We start from the raw sequence: 22,800 nt of genomic DNA on the forward strand, positions 1-22,800 counted from the left end.
AGGGAAACCTGGAGATAACAAAACTGTGGATAAAACTTTCAGTGACAGTGGGACTAAGCTAGGGCGGCACGGTAGCACAGTGGTTAGCACTGCTGCCTCACAGCGCCAAGGACCCAGCTTGGGTCACAGTCTGTGTGGAGTCTGCATGTTCTCCCCGTGTCTGCGTGGGTTTCCTCCGGGTACTCCGGTTTCCTCCCACAGTCTGAAAGACGTGCTGGTTAGGGTGCATTGGCCGTGCTAAATTCTCCCTCAGTGTACCCGAACAGGCGCCGGAGTGTGGCGACTAGGGGATTTTCACAGTAACTTCATTGCAGTGTTAATGTAAGCCTACTTGTGACACTAATAAATAAACTTAAACTTAAAAAGAGGTGAGCATGATTGAAGTATTGAAAATAAATAATCTTCCCGATCAGCAGGTTTTAAAGCTCAAACAATTTGCAGTTGCCTTGTGAGTTCAGCCAGGACATGAATCGAATGGCTACATCTCGTTAATGTTGGTGAAAGTCATGGCTCATGGATCTTGAAAAACTGTCCCTTTGTCCAAAATCTTTGTCTAAAGTTGAACTTTATTTATTAGTGTGACAAGTAGGCTTACATTAACACTGCAATGAAGTTGCTGTGAAAATCCCCTAACCATCACACTCCGGCACCTGTTCGGGGTACACTGAGGGAGAATTTAGCATGACCAATGCACTTAACCAGCACGTCTTTCAGACTGTGGAAGAAACCCGGAGCACCTGGAGGAAACCCACACAGACACGGGGAGAACGTGCAGACTTTGCACAGTCAGTCACCCAAGGCCAGGAATCAAACCCAAGTCCCTGGCGCTCTGAGGCAGCAGTGCTAAACACTGTGCCACCAATCTTGCTAATGTTGGCGAAAGTTATGGCTCATCCATTTGTCCAAGATCCTAGTCTAAAATGTGACCAGTCTCTCTCTCTGATATCGTGTCGAGATGTTTGTGAAAGCCACTATATAAAGACAAGTCGTGCACTCAAAAAATCAGTTCAGTTTGGAAATTACCATCAAGGAAGTTTATTTCCTAATCTCCTCTTTCCTGATTGTGTTCATTCTTGCTGAGGTACAGTTCCTCGATACCTTAGCCAATGGGCATTCTCTGCGTGTGAGCCTTGATGGCGAGTACATGAAGATTGTTCATTCACAGAGAGTATCAGAACAAGAGCCAGGCACCGGTGTTACTTCGATACCTGCAGCTTCTCTGCAATGCAGCATCCAATAATCATTTTGCTGAAGAATTATAAAGTCACAGATGCTTTAATAACGCATTATTAAAGCATCTGTGACTTTATAATTCTTCAGCAAAATATTTTCAGAGCAAAATATTTTCAAACATAGAAATCACACCTTGGGAGTTTGTCTGGCCTAACTTACAGCCGATTTATGGAGCAGGAGGTAAAGTGTATAAAAAAAGATCAACGAGGTAGAAGGGAAACAAACCATTCCTTCCACATTACAGTATCCCTACAGTACAGAAGGAGGCCATTCGGCCCATCGAGTCTGCATCGACCACAATCCTACCCAGGCCCTATTCCCGCAACCCCATATATTTCCCCTGACACTAGGGCCAATTTAGCATGGCCAATCCACCTAATCCACACATCTTTGGAGTGCAGGAGGAAACCGGAGCACCCGGAGGAAACCCACGCAGATATGGGGAGAACCTGCAAACTCACACAGACAGTGACCCGAGCCTGGGATCGAACCCGGGTCCCTGGCGCTGTGAGGCAGCAGTGCTAACCACTGTGCCACCATCATTGATATTTGAACTTCACTTCTGTGGCAGTCTCAATAGGATAACCAGCACCGACACGAAGTTAGGTCGGCTCTGATGACAAGTCATCCAGACTTGAAACATTCGCTCTATTCTCTTTCTACAGATGCTGTTGGACCTGCTGAGATTCTGCAGCGTTTCCTGTTTTTGTGTCAGAGATAGGTCACCTTTGTTTTTACTTCAGGTTTTTGTATGGGACAGGTGCAGCAGAAAGCTTCATCCAGGTATCTGTTACATAGTCCCTGAGAGTTCTCAACAAGCAGCTGCAGTGGATGGTTGGGAAATGATAAGAATATTTTAAACTTTCAGATACAATTTCAGAAAGTAGAATCATAGAATCCATAGTGTCGAACAGGGCCATTCAGCCCATCGAGTCTGCACCAACTCTCCGACAGAGCAACTTACCCAGGCTCCATCCCTGTAACACTACGTATTTATCCCACTAACCTACACATTGAGGGACACTAAGGGGCAATTTAGCATGGCAAATCCACCTAACCTGCACATCTTTGGATAGTAGAATATTATTGGATAATAGAATAATGCATAGAATCATAGAATCCCTACAGTACAGAAGGAGGCCATTCGGCCCAATGAGTCTGTACTGATCACAATCCCACACAGGCCCTATTCCCGTAACCCCACATATTTACCCTGCTAATCCCCCTGACACGGGTCAATTTAACATGGTCAAATCAACCTAACCCGCACATCTTTGGACTGTGGGAGGAAACTGGAGCACCCGGAGGAAACCCACGCAGACACAGGGAGAATGTGCAAACTCCACACAGACAGTGACCCGAGGCCAGAATTGAACCTGAGACCCTGGCGCTGTGAGGCAATCATGCCGCCCTGTGCATTATTTTCTGTGCAAAGTGCCCCTTAGTGTTCCTCAACGTGTAGGTTAGGGGGATTAGTGGGATAAATACGTAGTGTTACAGGGATGGGGCCTGAGTAAGGTGCTCTGTCGGAGAGTTGGTGCAGACTCGATGGGCTGAATGGCCCTGTTCTGCACTGTATGGATTCTATGATTCTATTTTCTGGAATTGTATCTGAAAGTTTAAAATATAATAGAATATTGGATTGGATTAAAAAAGGGACATATCCGATTTTCTCCTTCAAATCTCAAAAGTTTTTTTGCGCATTTCTAATTTAGATTCTCAGCGATTTTCCTTCTCAATCTGTAAAATGAGTTGTATATGTCGACGGGACCTCCTAATGGAATTGTGCTCGCGTCTGCCTGTGCGGTTAGATTTATCAGACGTAAATGCACACTGCATTTTAAGCTCCATCACCCAATGAAATGTTGCGTCTTGACACCTTGTGAAATGCAATGCTCATGTGAACTTGGGAGATGGAAATCCCCAGTATCCAATCACAGGGGCATCTCCCGCAGGGTCAGATAGCCTTGTGAAAGTTTTTGGAGTAAGAAGTTTAACAACACCAGGTTAAAGTCCAACAGGTTTATTTGGTAGCAAAAGCCACACAAGCTTTCGGAGCTCCGAAAGCTTGTGTGGCTTTTGCTACCAAATAAACCTGTTGGACTTTAACCTGGTGTTGTTAAACTTCTTACTGTGTTTACCCCAGTCCAACGCCGGCATCTCCACATCATGACTACCAAAGTTTTTGGAACCAGCATCAGTCATCACCGTCAAAGGGAGCAATTGGGAAATGCATGGTTAATACCCCATCAAACTGTGCTCACCGCTATCTGCGGGTACAGAATACGGAGCTTTACAACGTGAGTGTGGTGATGTGAAGCAGTTTCCAGAGAATGCTTTTGTTTTAAAACACGAATCTGTGAAACCTGCGTCAACAATAAGTAACGCTTTTAAAACAAGCAATACTTATCTTGCTAATCCACAGCAAGTCCTCAATTCCTTTTGGCTTCAATGCATTATTTTATTACTAACATTCCTCGATCAGAGAATACCTGTAGCTGTAAAACATTCCTGTGAATTTTTTGATTGCTTTGTACCTGTGTGGGAGAGGATTGATGAACTATGAACTCTGATCAATGTCTCCTAATTATACACAATGGATCTGCAGACCAATTAAACCAAGGCTAACTAAATGCCAGGCGAAAGGTCAGAGAGTAAGCCAGCAATGTCTCAGGCAACTAAATGCAAGACAAATCCTACAAAATACCAAGCTTAATGTGAGGAAGGGGTTTAAAAAAAATATTTTTGAGGAATATTGTGTGATTCTGTAAAGAAGATTGTGTGTGTATGTAATAACTCCACGGAGGCGAAAGTCCCGTCACCAAGTTACTTTATTTACACCATACATCTGTACACAGCCAGCTCTCCAGTTGCTCCCTGCTGAATGCAGGCTGGGAGTCTGACACACCTGCTTTAAATAGGGACCATGAGGCTCCCTGATTTAACCCCATCAATTAGGACTCATTGGGTACCTCTTTCTGCGTTTCATACTCTAGCAAGCCAACCTCATTAGCCTGGCTTAAGTCATTACAGTGTATAATTAACTTAATTATAAAGGAATAGAGTCATAGAGGTTTACAGCATGGAAATAGGTCCTTCAACCCAACTTGTCCATGCCGCCCTTTTTTTTAAACACCGCGCTAGTCCCAGTTGCCGTGTTTGGCCCATCTCCCTCTATACCCATCTTACCCTTAAAATTAAGCTGGGGGGAAAGGTTAATAGAGACAACTTGTCCAGAAGAGTTGAAAGGTAAAAGGTGCCAGATGCTTGCATCTCTAATAAGAGGTCTCAGTGAAGTGGGTTTACAGTTGTTAAATATCATAGGGAGGCTTAGGGAATTTTTACAACTTACAAAGGTTTCATATGAAAATAATGGAAGACTAGTCTAATTTATTTGACCTGTAAGGGGAGACAATGGGAAAACATGAAAGTTTTTATATTTTGGAACAATTGATTTCAAAGAGGTGTGGAGGCCAATGGAATTGAGATGGAAGAGGAAAAAGGATAGTTAAAAGAAGCTGAGCAGAGTTGTGCTGGCTGTGTGGAGGAAGATATGATGTGGAGATGCCAGCGTTGGACTGGGGTAAACACAGTAAGAAGTCTCACAACACCAGGTTAAAGTCCAACAGGTTTATTTGGTAGTTCTGTTCACAAACAGGGCATATAAAAACACAAACTCAATTTACAAATTAATGATTGGAATGCGAGTCTTTACAGGTAATCAAGTCTTAAAGGTACAGACAAAGATACAGAGAAGTAGGGGTGGCACAGTGGTTAGCACTGCCACCTCACAGCACCAGGGACTTGGGTTTGATTCCCGACTTGAGTGACTATGTGCGGAGTCTGCACGTTCTCCCCGTGTCTGCGTGGGGTTCCTCCGGGCGCTCCGGTTTCCTCCCACAGTCCGAAAGACGTGCTGTTTAAGTGCATTGGCTATGCTAAATTCTCCCTCATTGTACCCGAACAGGTACCGAAGTGTGCCAACCAGGGGATTTTCACAGTAACTTCATTGCGGTGGTAATGTAAGCCTACTTGCGACACTAATAAATAAATAAATAAAGTTGTACAGTATAACTTTATTAAAATGAGAGGTCTGCCTTGGATAATAAAATCCTGCATTTTTAAAGAGTTACAAATCTATAAGGGAGTGTTGCCAAGAAGGTGTTTACTTATATGTTCTGACCAAGTGGATTCTTTTGGAGAGGTTTTGTAGGACTGTTTTATCTGTGTAATTTTAATCTTGTGTCCTTTAGTTTTCTTCTTCTTAATAATCTTTTCATTTTTAACATCTCCAAAAGTGCTACTGGAATTCTATGCTCCTGGGATCAGTCGGTTTCACCTCATTTTCAGGATACAAAAAAAGGGTTATGATCAGTAAGACAAGTTTCCCTTCGGGATTTGGCTTGCTCTACAACTAACAGCTGCTGTGGTTGTAACATTAGCACACATAACTTGACTTTTCTAAGTACAACTCTGTAATACAGCTTTAATTAAACAGGGCACCCGGAAATAAAGAAACTCAGCAGGAATATGGGTCCTTCCTGTGTTGGAAGACAGCCGGAGTTTTGCAATCCTTTGCAATACAAAAAAGGGGGCGGTAGGGTGGCACAATGGTTAGCATTGCTGCCCCACAGCTCCAGGGACCGAGTTTGATTCTGGCCCTGGATGACTGTCTGTGTGAGCTTTGCATGTTTTCCCCGTGTCTGGGTGGGTTTCCTCTGGGTGCTCCAGTTTCCTCCCACAGTTCAAAGATTAGTTGGATTGGCCAAGCTAAATTGCCCCTTAGTGTCCAAAGATGTGTAGGTTAAATGGATTAACCATGGCAAAATGGGTGGGCATACAGGGATAGGATAGGGCGTGGGCGAGATACTCTGTCAAGAGAGTCAGTGCAGACTTGATGGGCCAAATGGCCTCTTCTGCACTGGAGGGATTCTATGATTTTTCAGATTTAGGTCCATGTACAGACACAAACATCTCATTAACACAGTATTCCGTCACTTAGTAGAGGCACCAAATTAATTTTCAAGCATTTACTTTTAAAGCAGAGTACCCTTCTTAGAACATCAGGTCTGGAGGTGTGACCCGTTGGTGATATACACATTTTCTTCATGAGCGATTTCCATGGTGCTGTGGACAGCATGAGAATTGTGGTCCAATTGTAGCTTCGCAAGTATGAATACCAAAACCCTCTGATCCAAATCCCTTTCATACATCACAACATTTCTGGAGGAGGAATGGAACCAATGCAACATTTTTTTTTAAAATTCATTTATGGGATGTGAGCGTCATTGGTTGGGCCAGAGTCTATTGTCTATCCCTAACTGCCCTCCATTTCAGAGGACATTTGAGAATCAACCACAATGGGTCTGGAGTCCCATGTAGGCCAAGCCACGCAAGGATGGCAGATTTCCTTCCCTAAAGGACATTAGTGAACCAGATGGGTCTTTACTACAATGGTTTCACGGTCATTGTAGAAGGGGTACTGAAATGCCTGGAATTTTGCAGAATATTAAAACAAAGTACACTACTTTAGAATAGGAATCACAGTGTGCCTTATCTATACAATAAGGAATCTCAAAGTGTCTCATAAATATATATAAATATATATATATATTATGCAAAGGTATTGTCTGCATAGACACATATTTAATCATTGGTAAAGAATTTTGGTCAAGTATTGTAGATTTAAAATGTGTTTTCAAATGTCTTGTAAGCTTTGGCCAAGATCCAGCTTACCCCAAAGCATGATGGGAAACAAGCAGAACTAGACAGGCCACATTCTTTGGAAACAATAAGGTACAGAATATATTCACTTTTATTGGTAAAAGACCCTGCAGCTGCAAGCTACCAATGTTTTAAAACGAATAGAGACAGTTAGCTTGTGGTTGCAGTGAATAGACAAGACGTATTCAGCTTTTACTGATAAGGGGTAGCTAGCAGACAGAGGGAATGACTCCCTCTCCATTCCCATGGTTTGCAGGTGGTGAGGGTGACCCTTGAACCTACCGGATTTGCATAACTAAGGTTGCTAGGCAATGAGGCCGGGGGGGGGGGGGGGGGGGGGGGTGGGTAGAACTTCTGGGGCTGTTTGACCAATGAATTCCCAATTCTGCTAAAAGGTAGACTTTTATTGGCCAAGGTAAATAATGTGTACGAATGTAATTGGATCATCCAGTTTGGATGACTAGTTGTGCAGGAGAAACGAACCTTCAAAAAGGTATATCTGTTTTACACGTGTACTGTAATGTCAGGGAGAAGTTGGAATCCTCCAGCTGATTCTCTCCCAATGCATATTGGTCAAATAAAGAACGCCTTTAACTGCATACTGTCTTTCGCGAGTCTTTGTATTAGCTGAGTTCAGCTCAACACACAACACCAGAGTGAAGCCCCCTGGAAAACATTCATCATTAGACTTTTAATTCCAGATATTTTATTGAATTTAAATTTCACCATCTGTGGGATGGTGGGATTTGAACTGGGGCCCCCAGATCTTGCTCTGGGTCTCTGGATTACTAATCCAGTGACAATAGCACTATGCAACTGCCTCCCCATAAATTTACATACAAAACAATTCAGGGACTTCATTTGTGGTAAGTCATCCATTACCACCAGATCTCCACAAATTCCCAGAGATAATGATTAAATTTGAGATTAACTTAAGTTTGAGAACCCTTCCAAAAGGCCCATGCGCACTATTACTCTCACATTCTTGTTCCAAAGGCCTATTAGATCCTGTAGGCTATGCTCAGGATTATTTCAGCTTGGTGCATGAGGGTACGATGAGATGTACACGCAGTTCCCCACTCCCAATTTCAATCATGTTGAAGGGACAATTCCCCTCAGGGACAGTACAAAAAGCATGGGATCAATCATTCTTTAAAGAGAGCTCTTTGATTGACGCTGGTATTAGATGCTCCCCTAGTCTCCTTTGCTGAGAAGCAAAGACGACCAATAACACCTACTCTACAGTAGAACAGTACAGCACAGAACAGGCCCTTCGGCCCACAATGTTGTGCCGAGCTTTATCTGAAATCAAGATCAAGCTATCCCACTCCCTATCATCCTGGTGTGCTCCATGTGCCTATCCAATAACCGCTTAAATGTTCCTAAAGTGTCTGACTCCACTATCATTGCAGGCAGTCCATTCCACACCCCAACCACTCTCTGCGTAAAGAACCTACCTCTGATATCCTTCCTGTATCTCCCACCACGAACCCTATAGTTATGCCCCCTTGTAATAGCTCCATCCACCCGAGGAAATAGTCTTTGAACGTTCACTCTATCTATCCCCTTCATCATTTTATAAACCTCTATTAAGTCTCCCCTCAGCCTCCTCCGCTCCAGAGAGAACAGTCCTAGCTCCCTCAACCTTTCCTCATAAGACCTACCCTCCAAACCAGGCAGCATCCTGGTAAACCTCCTCTGCACTCTTTCCAGCGCTTCCACATCTTTCTTACAGTGAGGTGACCAGAACTGCACACAATATTCCAAATGTGGTCTCACCAAGGTCCTGTACAGTTGCAGCATAACCCCACGGCTCTTAAACTCCAACCCCCTGTTAATAAAAGCTAACACACTATAGGCCTTCTTCACAGCTCTATCCACTTGAGTGGCAACCTTTAGAGATCTGTGGATATGAACCCCAAGATCTCTCTGTTCCTCCACAGTCTTCAGAACCCTACCTTTGACCCTGTAATCCACATTTAAATTTGTCCTACCCCAAAATGAATCACCTCACATTTATCAGGGTTAAACTCCATTTGCCATTTTTCAGCCCAGCTTTGCATCCTATCTATGTCTCTTTGCAGCCTACAACAGCCCTCCACCTCATCCACTACTCCACCAATCTTGGTGTCATCAGCAAATTTACTGATCCACCCTTCAGCCCCCTCCTCTAAGTCATTAATAAAAATCACAAAGAGCAGAGGACCAAGCACTGATCCCTGCGGCACTCCGCTAGCAACCTGCCTCCAATCCGAAAATTTTCCATCGACCACCACCCTCTGTCTTCGATCAGACAGCCAGTTACCTATCCAATCGGCCAACTTTCCCTCTATCCCACACCTCCTCACTTTCATCATAAGCCGACCATGGGGGACCTTATCAAACGCCTTACTAAAATCCATGTATATGACATCAACTGCCCTACCTTCATCAACACACTTAGTTACCTCCTCAAAAAATTCTATCAAATTTGTGAGACACGACTTGCCCTTCACGAATCCGTGCTGACTATCCCGGATTAATCCGCATCTTTCTAAATGGTCGTAAATCCCATCTCTAAGGACCTTTTCCATCAATTTACCAACCCCCGAAGTAAGACTAACCGGTCTATAATTACCAGGGTCATTTCTATTCCCTTTCTTAAACAGAGGAACGACATTCGCCATTCTCCAGTCCTCTGGCACCAACCCCGTGGACAGCGAGGACCCAAAGATCAAAGCCAAAGGCTCTGCAATCTCATCCCTTGCCTCCCAAAGAATCCTAGGATACATCAGGCCCAGGGGACTTATCGACCTTCAGTTTATTCAAAACTGCCAGGACATCCTCCCTCCGAACATCTATTTCCTCCAGCCTATTAGCCTGTAACACCTTCTCGTCCTCAAAAACATGGCCCCTCTCCTTGGTGAACACTGAAGAAAAGTATTCATTCATCACCTCGCCTATCTCTACTGACTCCATACACAAGTTCCCACTACTGTCCTTGACCGGCCCTAACCTCACCCTGGTCATTCTTTTATTCCTCACATAAGAGTAAAAAGCCTTTGGGTTTTCCTTGATCCGACCCGCCAAGGACTTCTCGTGTCCCCTCCTAGCTCTCCTAAGCCCTTTTTTCAGCTCATTCCTTGCTAACTTGTAACCCTCAATCGAGCCATCTGAACCGTGTTTCCTCATCCCTCCATAAGCTTCCCTCTTCCTTTTCACAAGACATTCTACCTCTTTCGTGAACCATGGTTCCCTCACTCGGCCATTTCCTCCCTGCCTGACAGGGACATACCTATCAAGGACATCCAGAATTTGTTCCTTGAAAATAAATGCCAGAGTGGGACTTGTGAGCCACAGCTCTAAACTCGGGTAATTCCACAGTTTGGCAGGGTATGAATTGAAGCCTAAAGAAAGGCAGCTATGCTGAGGGGCACAGGCTAAGGCGACATGGCGGGTCAGGAGTACCAGAACCAATTGCTCCCTTTTCTCATTTGCTGCTGAAGTTGTAACTCTTGCTGGGATCCAGTTCTACAGTAGGGGACGGCACGGTGCCACAGTGGTTAGCAATGCCGCCTCACAGCACCAGGGACCCGGGTTTGATCCCAGCCTTGGATGACGGTCCGTGTGGAGTTTGCACATTCTCCCCGTGTCTACATGGGTTTCCTCCCACAGTCCAAAGATGTGCAGGTTAGGTGGATTGGCTATGCTAAATTGCCCCTTAGCGTCAGGGGGATTAGCATGGTAGATAAGTGGTGTTGCGGGTATAGGATCTGGGTGGGATTGCTGTCAATGCAGGCTCAATGGGCCAAATGGCCTCCTTCTGCACTGGAAGGGTTCGATGGATAGAAGGCAATTGTCCTCCAGTGTCTGGCCCCAACTGGCCATTCTTCCTGAATGAGGATATTTAAAAAGTGACACAGTAAACAATCAGAATAATACTGGATGGTTAGATTATGAGGGGAATGTTGCACAAATAGGGCTTGTACTTGCTTTTAGAAAGGCAAGGAATGATCTAATATGCTTAAAAAGATGATATTATTCGGTAGGGTACATACAGAGAAGCTATTTCTTCTGGTGGGGCAATCCAAAACAAAGTGTTGGTTTTTTTAGTGCCAGCTTTACATCTCATAAGACAGTTCGTCCTGTGGTGGTCAACCCTCTCTTAAGCAGCATCTGCTGTGGCTCACAAGTCCCACTCTGGCACAGCAACCTCTGCTGCACTTGTTGCTCAGGAAGGCAGTAGTCTGAGAAAGGTGCATGATTCGCTGGCCTCTTGGCCAGCTGTGCTTTTCATTTCTGCTCACCTCTTCCAATGCCCTTTCATTCCTCCAGAGGTCACAGCTGTCACCGACTGTCTCCCAGTTGTCAAGTTTCAAATGCCCACCCATCTTCATATCTCAAAGTGTCCTTTCTGTAAAGGCTTGGAGGGCCAGGAGGTGGTGATCCAGTAGCCAGTTCATTGTACAGGTCCTTCAGTATACAACCAGTGTTCGTTTGATAAACATGGCGGCAGCCAACACATGTTGGCGTAATGAGTTTATGCTGATGGTGTCCCAGGACTTTGGAATGGTGACCTTGTCCTAGCAGGGGATGCCAACAATACGTCTGAGACAGCTAAGCTGAAAACTGTTCAGCCTTTTCTCCTACCTAACATATGTTGTCCAAGTCTCACCACTGTAGAGGAGTGCGCTGAGGATGCAAACTTGGTAGACACTCAGTTGACTCAGCTGCTGTTCTCAGTCAGTTTGCTGTTTTCCCACACACTTACTCAGCTTTGACATAGCTGCAGCTTTTGCAAAGTGTGTGCATTTCAGCATCAAGTGACTGATTGTTGGTAATCGTGGAGCCGAGATATGTGAAGCTACCAACAACCACCAGCATCACAGTATCATTAGGGGGAGGTAATGGTACAGTGGTATAGTCACTGGACTAGTAAGCCAGTGTTCCAGGGTAATGCTCTGGAGACCCAGGTTCGAATCCCACTGTGACAGATGTTGAAATTTGAATTCAATAAAAGACAGGAATTAAAGGTCTAATGATGACCATGATACCATTATCGATTGTTGTAAAAATTTAATTACCTTTAGGGAAGGAAATCTGCTATCCTTACCCTCTGGCCAACATGTGACCCACAGCAGTGTGGTTGGCTCTTAACTGCCCTCCTGAATGGCCTAGCAAGCCACTCAGTTCAAGGGCTATTAGAGATGGGCATCAAATGCTTGTCTTGCCAATGATGCCCACATCCCATGAACGGCTATAAAAAAAGATGGTGGTATAAGAACAAAGAAAAGTACAGCACAGGAACAGACCCTTCAGCACTCCAAGCCCATACTCATGATGCCATAACTAAACTAAAAAAACCTCCTGCCCTTACTTGGACCATATCCCACTGTTCCCTCCCTATTCATGTACCCATCCAGATGCCTCTTAAATATAGCTAATGTGCCTGCTTCCACCACCTCCTCTGGCAGCGCGTTCCAGACACCCATCACTCTGCATGAAAAATTTCCTGCCTCTCACCTTGAACCTGTGCCCCCTTGTACTTGACACTTCCACCCTGGGAAAAAGCCTTTGACTTTCCACTCTGACTATGCCTCTCAATTTTGTAGACCTCTATTAGGTCTCCCTTCAGCCTCCATCTTTCCAATGAAAACAATCCTAGTTTATTCAATCTCTCCTCTTAGCCAACACCCTCGAGACCAGGCAATATCCTTGTGAACCTACTTTGCACTCTCTCCAAAGCTTCCATATCCTTCCAGTACTGTGGCGACCAGAACTGCAACATCCTGAATCTTAACATTTGTGTTCCAGATGCTGATGGGTCAAACCAAACTCTCCAGAAGTGAGAGTGGATCTGCCCATTTGTCGCTAAAAGTGTTCCTCAGTATGGAACGCTAGTGCTGCATTGCCAGCGTTAAGCAACTCCGAGGAGGACTTGGAGCATCATTGTCTTGGATCTCAGGTGAGCAAGGCTGAATAGCTTTGCGTGTTTTGATATGTAATAAGATAACCTGAAGACGTAAGACAGCAGCAAAGAGAAAGATATTCCGATGAGTGTTAATGATAGAACACAATCCTGTTTGAACCCACTGCGCATCTCAAAATGCTGCTCTGTCATAGCTAACCTTACCTATCATGTTGTCGTGGGAAGCGGAGATTATATCAGCAGCTTGTAAGCATAATCTTACGATTAGAGCTACATCATTGAGCAGAAAAGTCTGGAAACACTTCTTCAAAGGGTAGTAGAAATACATGGAATTGTTGCCATCAAAAGTTTTGGATTCGGGGGTCAAAAGAAATCTTCATGATTCAGACAAACAGCTTTTTTTTTCCTAGCTAAGGATATCAAGGGATATGGATCAGAAATGATCTAATTCAATTGTGGAATAGGCTTGACAGGCTGAATGACCTACTCCTGTTTCAGTATTCCAACTACTGCTAGGTGATTCCACAGTGGACACCATCATAGCAGAACCAGATTCTGTTTTGACCTGTCAGCCGGACAGTGTATTTCCAGCAGAGGGCAGCGGTTAGCCGCCGGAGGTGGCTAACTTTCCAGATTTTTGTTCGTCTCTGCACACGGATAATACCGAGTTCAGCAGAGCATCCTTGGGGTTACCACTGACCACGAACTCAACTGGTCTCGCCACATAAACAGTGGCTACAAGAGCAGGTCAGAGGCGAGGAATACTGCAGCAAATAAGTCAGGAGTGTGACGAAATACTCCTCACTTGCCTGGATGGGTGCAGCTCCAACAACACTCAAAGTTTGATACCATCCAGGACAAAGCAGCCCAATTGATTGGCACCACATCCACAAACACCCATTCCCCAGACCAGCCTCTCATCCATCAACTCTGTCTACCCGCTGCCTCGGAAAAGTAGCATAATCAAGGACCCCCCCTCTATACACTCTCTTCCACCTTGAAAAAGATACAAAAGTCTGAGGTCACGTATCATCCGACTCAAGAACAGCTTCTTCCCTGCTGCCATCAGACTTTTGAATGGATCTACCATATATTAAGCTGATCTATCCATTTGTAACTATAACACTATATTCTGCATCCTCTCCCCTATGTATTCTGAATCATAGAATTCCCACAGTGCAGTGGGCCTTCTGGCCCATCAGGCCTGCACTGACAACAATCCCAACCCAGGTCCAATCCCCTAACCACACGTATTTAATGTGTTAATGTGCCTGATACTAATGGACAATTTAGCATGAACAATCCACCAAACCCACACATCTTTGGACTTATGAATTAGAGAAAATCTCCATTACAAGAGAGTAAGTGTTAGGTTTTTTAGGGAACATTAAAACTGACAAAGTTCCAGGGCCTGATGGCATCTATCCTCGACTGCTCAGGGAGACGAGAGATGAAATTGCTGGGCCTCTGACGGAAATCTTTGTCGCTTCTTTGGACACGGGTGAGGTCCCTGAGGATTGGAGGATAGCGAATGTGGTCCCGTTGTTTAAGAAGGGTAGCAGGGATAACCCAGGAAATTATAGGCCGGTGAGCTTGACGTCCGTGGTAGGGAAGTTGTTGGAGAGGATTCTTAGAGACAGGATGTATGTGCATTTAGAACGGAACAATCTCATTAGTGACAGACAGCATGGTTTTGTAAGAGGGAGGTCGTGCCTTACAAATTTGGTGGAGTTTTTTGAGGAAGTGACAAAAACGGTTGATGAAGGAAGGGCCGTGGATGTCGTCTATATGGATTTCAGTAAGGCATTTGACAAAGTCCCACATGGCAGGTTGGTTAAGAAGGTTAAGGCTCATGGGATACAAGGAGAAGTGGCTTGACCATAGGAGACAGAGGGTAGTGGTCGAAGGGTCTTTTTCCGGCTGGAGGTCTGTGACCAGTGGTGTTCCGCAGGGCTCTGTACTGGGACCTCTGCTATTTGTGATATATATAAATGATTTGGAAGAAGGTGTAACTGGTGTTATCAGCAAGTTTGCGGATGACACGAAGATGGCTGGAATTGCGGATAGCGAAGAGCATTGTCGGGCAATACAGCAGGATATAGATAGGCTGGAAAATTGGGCGGAGAGGTGGCAGATGGAGTTTAATCCGGATAAATGCGAAGTGATGCATTTTGGAAGAAATAATGTAGGGAGTTATACAATAAATGGCAGAGTCATCAGGAGTATAGAAACACAGAGGGACCTAGGTGTGCAAGTCCACAAATCCTTGAAGGTGGCAACACAGGTGGAGAAGGTGGTGAAGAAGGCATATGGTATGCTTGCCTTTATAGGACGGGGTATAGAGTATAAAAGCTGGAGTCTGATGATGCAGCTGTATAGAACGCTGGTTAGGCCACATTTGGAGTACTGCGTCCAGTTCTGGTCGCCGCACTACCAGAAGGACATGGAGGCATTAGAGAGAGTGCAGAGAAGGTTTACCAGGATGTTGCCTGGTATGGAGGGTCTTAGCTATGAGGAGAGATTGGGTAGACTGGGGTTGTTCTCCTTGGAAAGACGGAGAATGAGGGGAGATCTAATAGAGGTGTACAAGATTATGATGGGTATAGATAGGGTGAACAGTGGGAAGCTTTTTCCCAGGTCGGAGGTGACGATCACGAGGGGTCACGGGCTCAAGCTGAGAGGGGCGAAGTATAACTCAGACATCAGAGGGACGTTTTTTACACAGAGGGTGGTGGGGCCTGGAATGCGCTGCCAAGTAGGGTGGTGGAGGCAGGCACGCTGACATCGTTTAAGACTTACCTGGATAGTCACATGAGCAGCCTGGGAATGGAGGGATACAAACGATTGGTCCAGTTGGACCAAGGAGCGGCACAGGCTTGGAGGGCCGAAGGGCCTGTTTCCTGTGCTGTACTGTTCTTTGTATACCTTGTCTGTCTAGCGCGCAAGAAACAATACTTTTCACTGTATCCCAATACGTGACAATAATAAATCAAATCCCTCCATTAAAGTAAAGTTTATTTATTAGTCACAAGTAAGGCTTACATAAAAACTGAAATGAAGTTACTGTGAAATTCCCCTAGTCGCCACAGTCCGGCGCCTGTTCGGGTCAATGCGCCTAACCAGCACGTCTTTCAGAATGTGGGAGGAAACTGGAGCGCTCGGAGGAAACCCAAGCAGACACAGGGAGAATGTGCAAACTCCACACAGACAGTGACCCAAGCCGGGAATCGAACCTGGGTCTCTGGCACTGTGAAGCAGCAGTGCTAACCACTGTGCTACCGTGCCGCCCACCGACGCTCAGTAGCAGCAGTGCGCACTGCAGAAATTCACCAAAAATCCTTAGACAGCATCCTCCAAACCCACGACCACTTCCATCTACAAGAACAAGGGCAGCAGATACATGGGAACACCACCACCTGCAAGTTCCCCTCCAAGCCACTCACCATTCTGACTTGGAAATATATCACCGTTCCTTAGCAGTTGCTGGGTCAAAATCCTGGAATTCCCTCCCTAACGGCATTGTGGGTAAACCCACAGCACAGGGACTGCAGCGATTCAAGGCGGCAGCTCACCACCACCTTCTCAAGGACAACTAGGGATGGGCAATAAATGCTGGCCAGCCAGCGACGCCCATGTCCCACAAGTGATTAAAAATGCAAGAAACTGGACCAGACATCTGGCGTGCATGGGTCACCAGATGGTGCCTTTAAACAGCTAAGCATTGGCAAAGCTAATCCATTTCTAGCATGTTTACGGCGAAACTTATGTGGTTGGCTCAGCAACAAGACTCAACACATGGCAAGTTCCTGGGCTCAGAACTGTGTTGTGAAAAGGAAATGACAGGTTTAAGTTGGAGAGCAGACAGGGATTAATCAGCAGCCAAGTTACCCTAAGGGTACCCTTTATAGCTAGAATAAAAGCAGACGTTGGAAATCCGAAATAAAAACTCGGCAGGTCTGGCGGCATCTGTGGAGAGAGAAACAGAGTTGAATAAAGTCATATTGGACTCAAAAGGTTAACTGTGTTTCTCTCTTCACAGATGCTGCCAGGCTTGCTGAGTTTTTCGAGCACTTTGATTTTATTTGCACTGTTAAAGTTGGCTGAGGAGCCCAGACTGGGGGCGGGAGCAGGGGAAGGGGGATTAGCTGTACTTATTAAAACAAAACTGATTGGGAATACAAGCACGGAACTGACCCACGAAACCTGAAAAACTGGACTTTGACAATGGGTAAATCAAACTTCAGTCTAAGACCTTCCATGTTTTTTTTTCCCACACTTTATTAAACGGTGTCCACCAAATGGCAACAAAAATATTGATTACAAATCTCCATTTCTAAGAAGATTAAAAACTAGCCATCACAGTGTTCTGGGGTCTAGATTAGTCACACAACTGATATGTGAAATTTACAAATACATTTCAATCTTTGTAAGGCAAAAAAAAACCAAAAACAAATTCATTACATTTAAATGCAACCTTTTGGAAAGTTTACACTCTGCAATACTTGACATATTTCTTTCGAACTAGAAAATGTCTATAATAAAGGAATAATTACACACTTATTAGTCAGCCTTTAACATATAAACAACCTGTCTAAAGCAGTCTAACAGGTACAGGCTAGACAGACCCCAGGGGTAGCAGACACATTAATCCAGGTTAACAGCATCAATGTTTAGGTCTGTAAACAACAAAGAAACACACAGGCCTGTGGCCTGGTAAATACCAATTTTAGCCTCTGCAGCCTTCTGGGAAGCAATGGCATGTAGCAGAATGGATAAAGTAACACTACAATTCACTACTCATAATCCCCAATAGCGCACTAAACTCACATCAATAATTTCACAGTCTTGACCTTAAAAAGCAGGTTGAGAAACCAATGAAATGTTCAACACCTGAACCTGGCTTGCAATCTTACTCTGCTCGCGTTTCTATTTTTTTTTTGTATCAATGGTCACATTGCCACAAACCAACAAGTCAAGGATATCCCCAAGTAAAGTGCTCTTGTTACAGCATGAATGCTTAATATGGATGAGTTGATGCACAAGAGATGTAATCACGTGGTCATGTTGGCTCTATCCTGTACAGCGAACGCAGAATGCATTATTTATAGAACGGATCAAGGTTTCAGGCTGGTATTGTAATTACAATTGGGATAAAAAGTCATCCTTCCCTCAGTGGTGGCAGATGGTATTAACAAACTGAAATACAATCCGATTTGGAGTAGCATAAACCAAATGCATTTCACCAGCTTGTACTCAACCTCACATTTCCCTGCATGAGAAAACATGCTTTTTCTTTGAAGCATTAATCTCAATGGAGGCAACAGGTTTTTGATTACTGCCGACGACTGACTGAGGTACACTGGCAGGGCGACCTGACCTGGGTGGAGGAGTATCGAGGAGGAATTGTTTTTTTTAAAAAAAAGGAAAAAGCAGGATTAGGCAAAATGAGAGAAGTCATTTCTCTGAACTAATACTCTACACATAGGAGCACCTTAAAAGCCAGGCTGAAACCTAGACTGTATGTACATTGCTTATGGCTACATCTTTCCTCACTCCCTGTTAAAGACAAAATCAGTTGACTGGTCAACCATGCGCTGCACTGAAGACATTTTTGGATCATATATTGATAAATACGCACTATTAGAAACAGAAAGTCAAGACCAGAGCAGATTGACCAACAATTCAGTCAATATTAATCAAAATCAAGGTTCAGTGGTTAGGAGATTATTGCTGTACCTTTTTGGAACTAAGTCACACTTGATCCCACAGGACTCGTATTCAAAAATCAGGCCCTGGTGGAATTGACTGCTAGTTTGCTGCAATGTTACCATTCAAACCGTTAATGGAAACGGCCCAAGAACCAGAACTCATGAACAGGTGCGAGAAAAGCACTCAAGGAGGCAAACGTGCTCCCTTGCCTGCTGCCTGGTTGAGGTCCGGCAAGTCCTGACGCCAGAGTTAAGGACGGCCGTGAACTTTAGCAACGTCGGCAACCCCGCTGAGCCACCAGGACGGCCAGCACCACCAGCAGAGGACTCTGATTAGCGGTCGAGTTCTGCTCACTTCTACGTGGATTCGTTTTCTTTCAAATTCATAGAGAAAAATTTCTCCCATCACTAAGCTTCATTCCTTTCTTTCAGCTTCTCAATTCGGCTGTCCTGAAAAAATAAACGGCAGAACTTCAAAACTCAACAAACTGGAGCTACTAATTACTTTATTACCAAGTTAAATAAATGCCACAATGCTATTCTTATTAAGTTTCAATGAAAGGCATTTGATTATTTTGAACACAAGCATTCTAGGGCAATACAAATTAACCTCAAGGTCTTTAGGCTAGGGAGAAGGAAACTCATCCTGGGCTTCTGATCCTGTTCACTGTCCAGTGATCATTCCTGGAAACATGTGCATCTCAGGTCATTATCATAGAACAGAATCTCCAACTCTCTGATGGAGAATCTTACACAGGCCAGATCCCTGTAACCCCACATATTAACCCTGCTAATCTCCCTAACTTACTCATCTTGGGACATCAAGGGGCAATTTAGCATGGCCGTTCCGCCTAATCTGCACGTATTTGGACTGTGGGAGGAAACCGGAGCACTCGGAGGGAACCCACAGGGAGAACGTGCAAACTCCACAATCGAAGTGGAATCAACTCGGGTCCCTGGCTCTGAGACAGTAATGCTAACCACTCTGCCATCCCAATATGTAAACTCAGTTGCTTTACAGTCCTCTACAGTGAATCTGCCTGTCAAAAGCTACTTTGGTGAGCTATTTAAGAAGGCTGTGGGGCTATTTTCCAACATCTATCAACACATTTGGGATAGCTTCTGTGACGTGTGTTTGATGTCCAATTTTCCACCCAAGTTATCAGGAGTCATAGCAAGTGTTAACCAGACTCTTTGTCACATGAAAGGAACAGTGACGGATGGAGGAGAGCAAGTTAGTCACTGTGAGGGCATCAGAGAAAAACTTGATGCTTGAAGTCCACATGGGTAACCTGGCTAAATTTCCCACTTTTCAATCCAAACAAAGGATGGTCAGAATGTCCTCACTGGCTGGTACTGAAGGAAAACGGGAGAACTTCCTGGACTATAGACCTCAGATCAAATGGTGCATTGATACACTGAGTCATACAGAAGCCTTTGATGCAGATTTCTTTAAAAGATACTCCCATTCAGAACTCAACTCTTATACATAAATCCTTTAACAAAAACACAAAATCATTTGCACACATTATAAATCAGAGATTTATAAATTAAGTGAAAGAGAGAGAGCGATGGAAGAGAAGTTTGGAGAAAGAGACGGAGGGAAAGGGACAGTGAAAGAAAAGGCTAACCACCTAATACATGAACAGTACTGGTAGCTTGGAGAACACAGCAGAGGGAACAGGATGAGAAGTGAAAGAGTGAATCCTTGGCAAGAGTGGGGGGAATCGATTGAAGAAGGGAATTTAAAAGGAAATATTTTTAGCGAGAGAGAGAGAGAGATTAACATTAGATATTAGTAGAGATTGGTGATACAAGGATTTATACAAGTTATCTTTACATCAACATGGTATTTTGCAGCTTCAGATGGTGTTGTACCTAAGCTGCATGGAAACCAGATGACGGATGTATCAAGTACCTCAGGTGGCGGTGGTTTAACAGTAACAGGCTGCGATTGTCTCCGTGGAGGTGATGGTTTAGGCAGTGCCTGCTGCTGTACAGTGTTGTAGTACGTGACTCCACCAAAGACCTGAGACTGGGCCTGACCACACATAACACATGGTTAATACTTCCGAAATTCCTTATTTCCAATGACAATTAGGATGCGCAACAAACATGAAATATTTTTCTGCGGTGCTTTCCTCAGTAGACTTATCACTTTTTGTGGTGGGTGATTTAATGCATCATAATAGCTCGTAAGGTACAATAAAAGCTTCAAAATTAACACTAATTTAATGCAGAGAGCAAATAAACACAAAGGCAACTTAGGTCAGTGTAATGAATTGTGAACTATGCTACTTTTGCACAAGCAGGAAGCGTGTACAGAAGACAAGAAAGCTTTGGTGACCTATTTTTAACCATTGTTGCATCTACAAATTTGGAGTAGGCCCTCAGCCTCTTGAGCCTGTTCTGCCATTCAATAAAATCACAGCTACTCTGGTTAGAGACTGAACTCCATTTTCCTTCCTACCCCCATATCCATTAAGGATCTAACTCAGCCTTAGAAGTATTTAATGACCCTGTCTCCACTGCTCTCTGGGAAAGAGAGTTCCAGACTCTCAACCCTCAGAGAAAAAAAAAGTCTAATCTCAAACAATTCTCCTGATCACTGTCCTAAATGGGAGACCCCTCATTTTTAAAATGTGCTCCCAAGTTCTAGTCTTTCCACAAAAGGAAATATCCTTTCAGCATCAACCTTGTCAAGTCCCCTCAGGATCTTATGTTTCAACAAGACTGTACCTCATTCTACTAAGCTCTGATGGATACAGGTTGAACCTGCCCAACCTTTTCCCATAAGCTAACTTCCTCATTCCAGGGATCAGTCGTGAACCTTCTCTGAACTGCTTCTAATACAATTATATTCCTTCGTAAATAAGGAGACCAAAGATGTTCTTCTGCATTAGTCACTGAAAGTAAACGCGCAGGTACAACAGGCAGTAAAGGCGGCAAATGGTATGTTGGCCTTCATAGCGAGAGGATTTGAGTACAGGGATAGGAATGTTTTGCTGCAATTGTATAGGGCGTTGGTGAGGCCACACCTGGAATATTGTGCACAGTTTTGGTGTCCTTATCTGAGGATGGATGTCCTTGCTATAGAGGGAGTACAGCGAAGGTTTGCTAGGCTGATTCCTGGGATGGCAGGTCTGTTATATGAGGAGAGACTAAGTCGGTTAGGATTATATTCGCTGGAGTTTAGAAGAGAGGAGATCTCAAAAGGGTTAGACAGAGTAGGTCCAGAAAGAGTGTTCCCAATGGTGGGGGGAGTCCAGAACTAGGGGTCATAGTTTGAGGATAAGTGATAAACCTTTTTGAACTGAGGTGAGGAGAAATTTCTTCACCCAGAGAGTGGTGAATCTGTGGAATTCACTACCATAGAATGTAGTCGAGGCCAAAACTGTCTGATTTGAAGAAGAAATTAGATATAGCTCTGGGGGCTAAAGGGATCAAGGGATCAAGGGATCTGTGGGGGGGGGGTGAGTGGATCACGATCAAAATGAATGGCGGAGCAGGCTCGAAGGGCCGAATGGCCTACTCCTGCTTCTATAAAACTATCTGTGGCACTCTAAATGTGGTCTCAGATACCCAATACAGCTGCAGCAAAACATCCCTAACTTTCATATTCCATTCCCCTTTGCAATAAACAAGAACATTCAATTTCCCTTCTGAATCACTTGCTGCACCTGCTACTAACTTTGTGATGCATGGACCAGGGCACCCTCTGTACCTCAGAGTTCTGCAATCTCTCACCATTTACATTATGCTTTTTTTTAAATTCTTCCTGCCGAAGTGGACAAGTTCACATTTTCTCATATCATACCACCATTTGCCCACATGCTTAACCCCATCTATATCTCCCCCCGCCCTCCCTATTGGGCAGCACGGTGGCACAGTGGTTAGCACTGCTGCCTCTCAGCTCCAGGGATCCTGTTCGATTCCCGGCTTTGGGTCACTGTCTGTGTGGAGTTTGCACATTCTCCCCGTGTCTGCGTGGGTTTCCTCCGGGTGCTCCGGTTTCCTCCCACAATACAAAGATGTGTGGGTTAGGTCGATTGGCCACGCTAAGTTGCCTCTTAAGTGTCCCGGGATGCATAAGTTAGAGGGATTAGCGGGGTTACGGGGATAGGGCCTGGGTGGGATTGTTGGTGCAGACTCGATGGGCCGAATGGCCTCCTTTTGCACTGTACGGATTCTATGATCCCTATCGTTGTGTCATCAGCAAATTTAGTC

At 44.6% G+C, this 22,800-nt stretch overlaps 1 protein-coding gene across 4 annotated transcripts in view; it reads right to left on the bottom strand.

Annotated features, from left to right (window-relative positions):
• Window positions 1-17,123: 17,123 nt before the first annotated feature.
• The window catches only part of casc3 (casc3 exon junction complex subunit), a 29,932-nt gene continuing 24,255 nt past the window's right edge, over window positions 17,124-22,800 (bottom strand). For 2 of the 4 annotated variants that reach the window (XM_078224085.1, XM_078224083.1), the window contains 2 exons: window positions 20,452-20,614; window positions 17,124-19,023 (listed from right to left, as the gene is read on the bottom strand). In XM_078224085.1, coding sequence (XP_078080211.1) covers window positions 19,010-19,023; window positions 20,452-20,614 — 177 coding nt within the window. In that variant the 3' untranslated portion in view covers window positions 17,124-19,009. The remainder of the gene's footprint in view (window positions 19,024-20,451; window positions 20,615-22,800) is intronic. The other 2 variants (XM_078224084.1, XM_078224086.1) reach the window with 2 other exon arrangements.

The sequence above is a fragment of the Mustelus asterias genome, chromosome 11 (genome assembly GCF_964213995.1).
Source record: "Mustelus asterias chromosome 11, sMusAst1.hap1.1, whole genome shotgun sequence".
Taxonomy (NCBI): domain Eukaryota; kingdom Metazoa; phylum Chordata; class Chondrichthyes; order Carcharhiniformes; family Triakidae; genus Mustelus; species Mustelus asterias.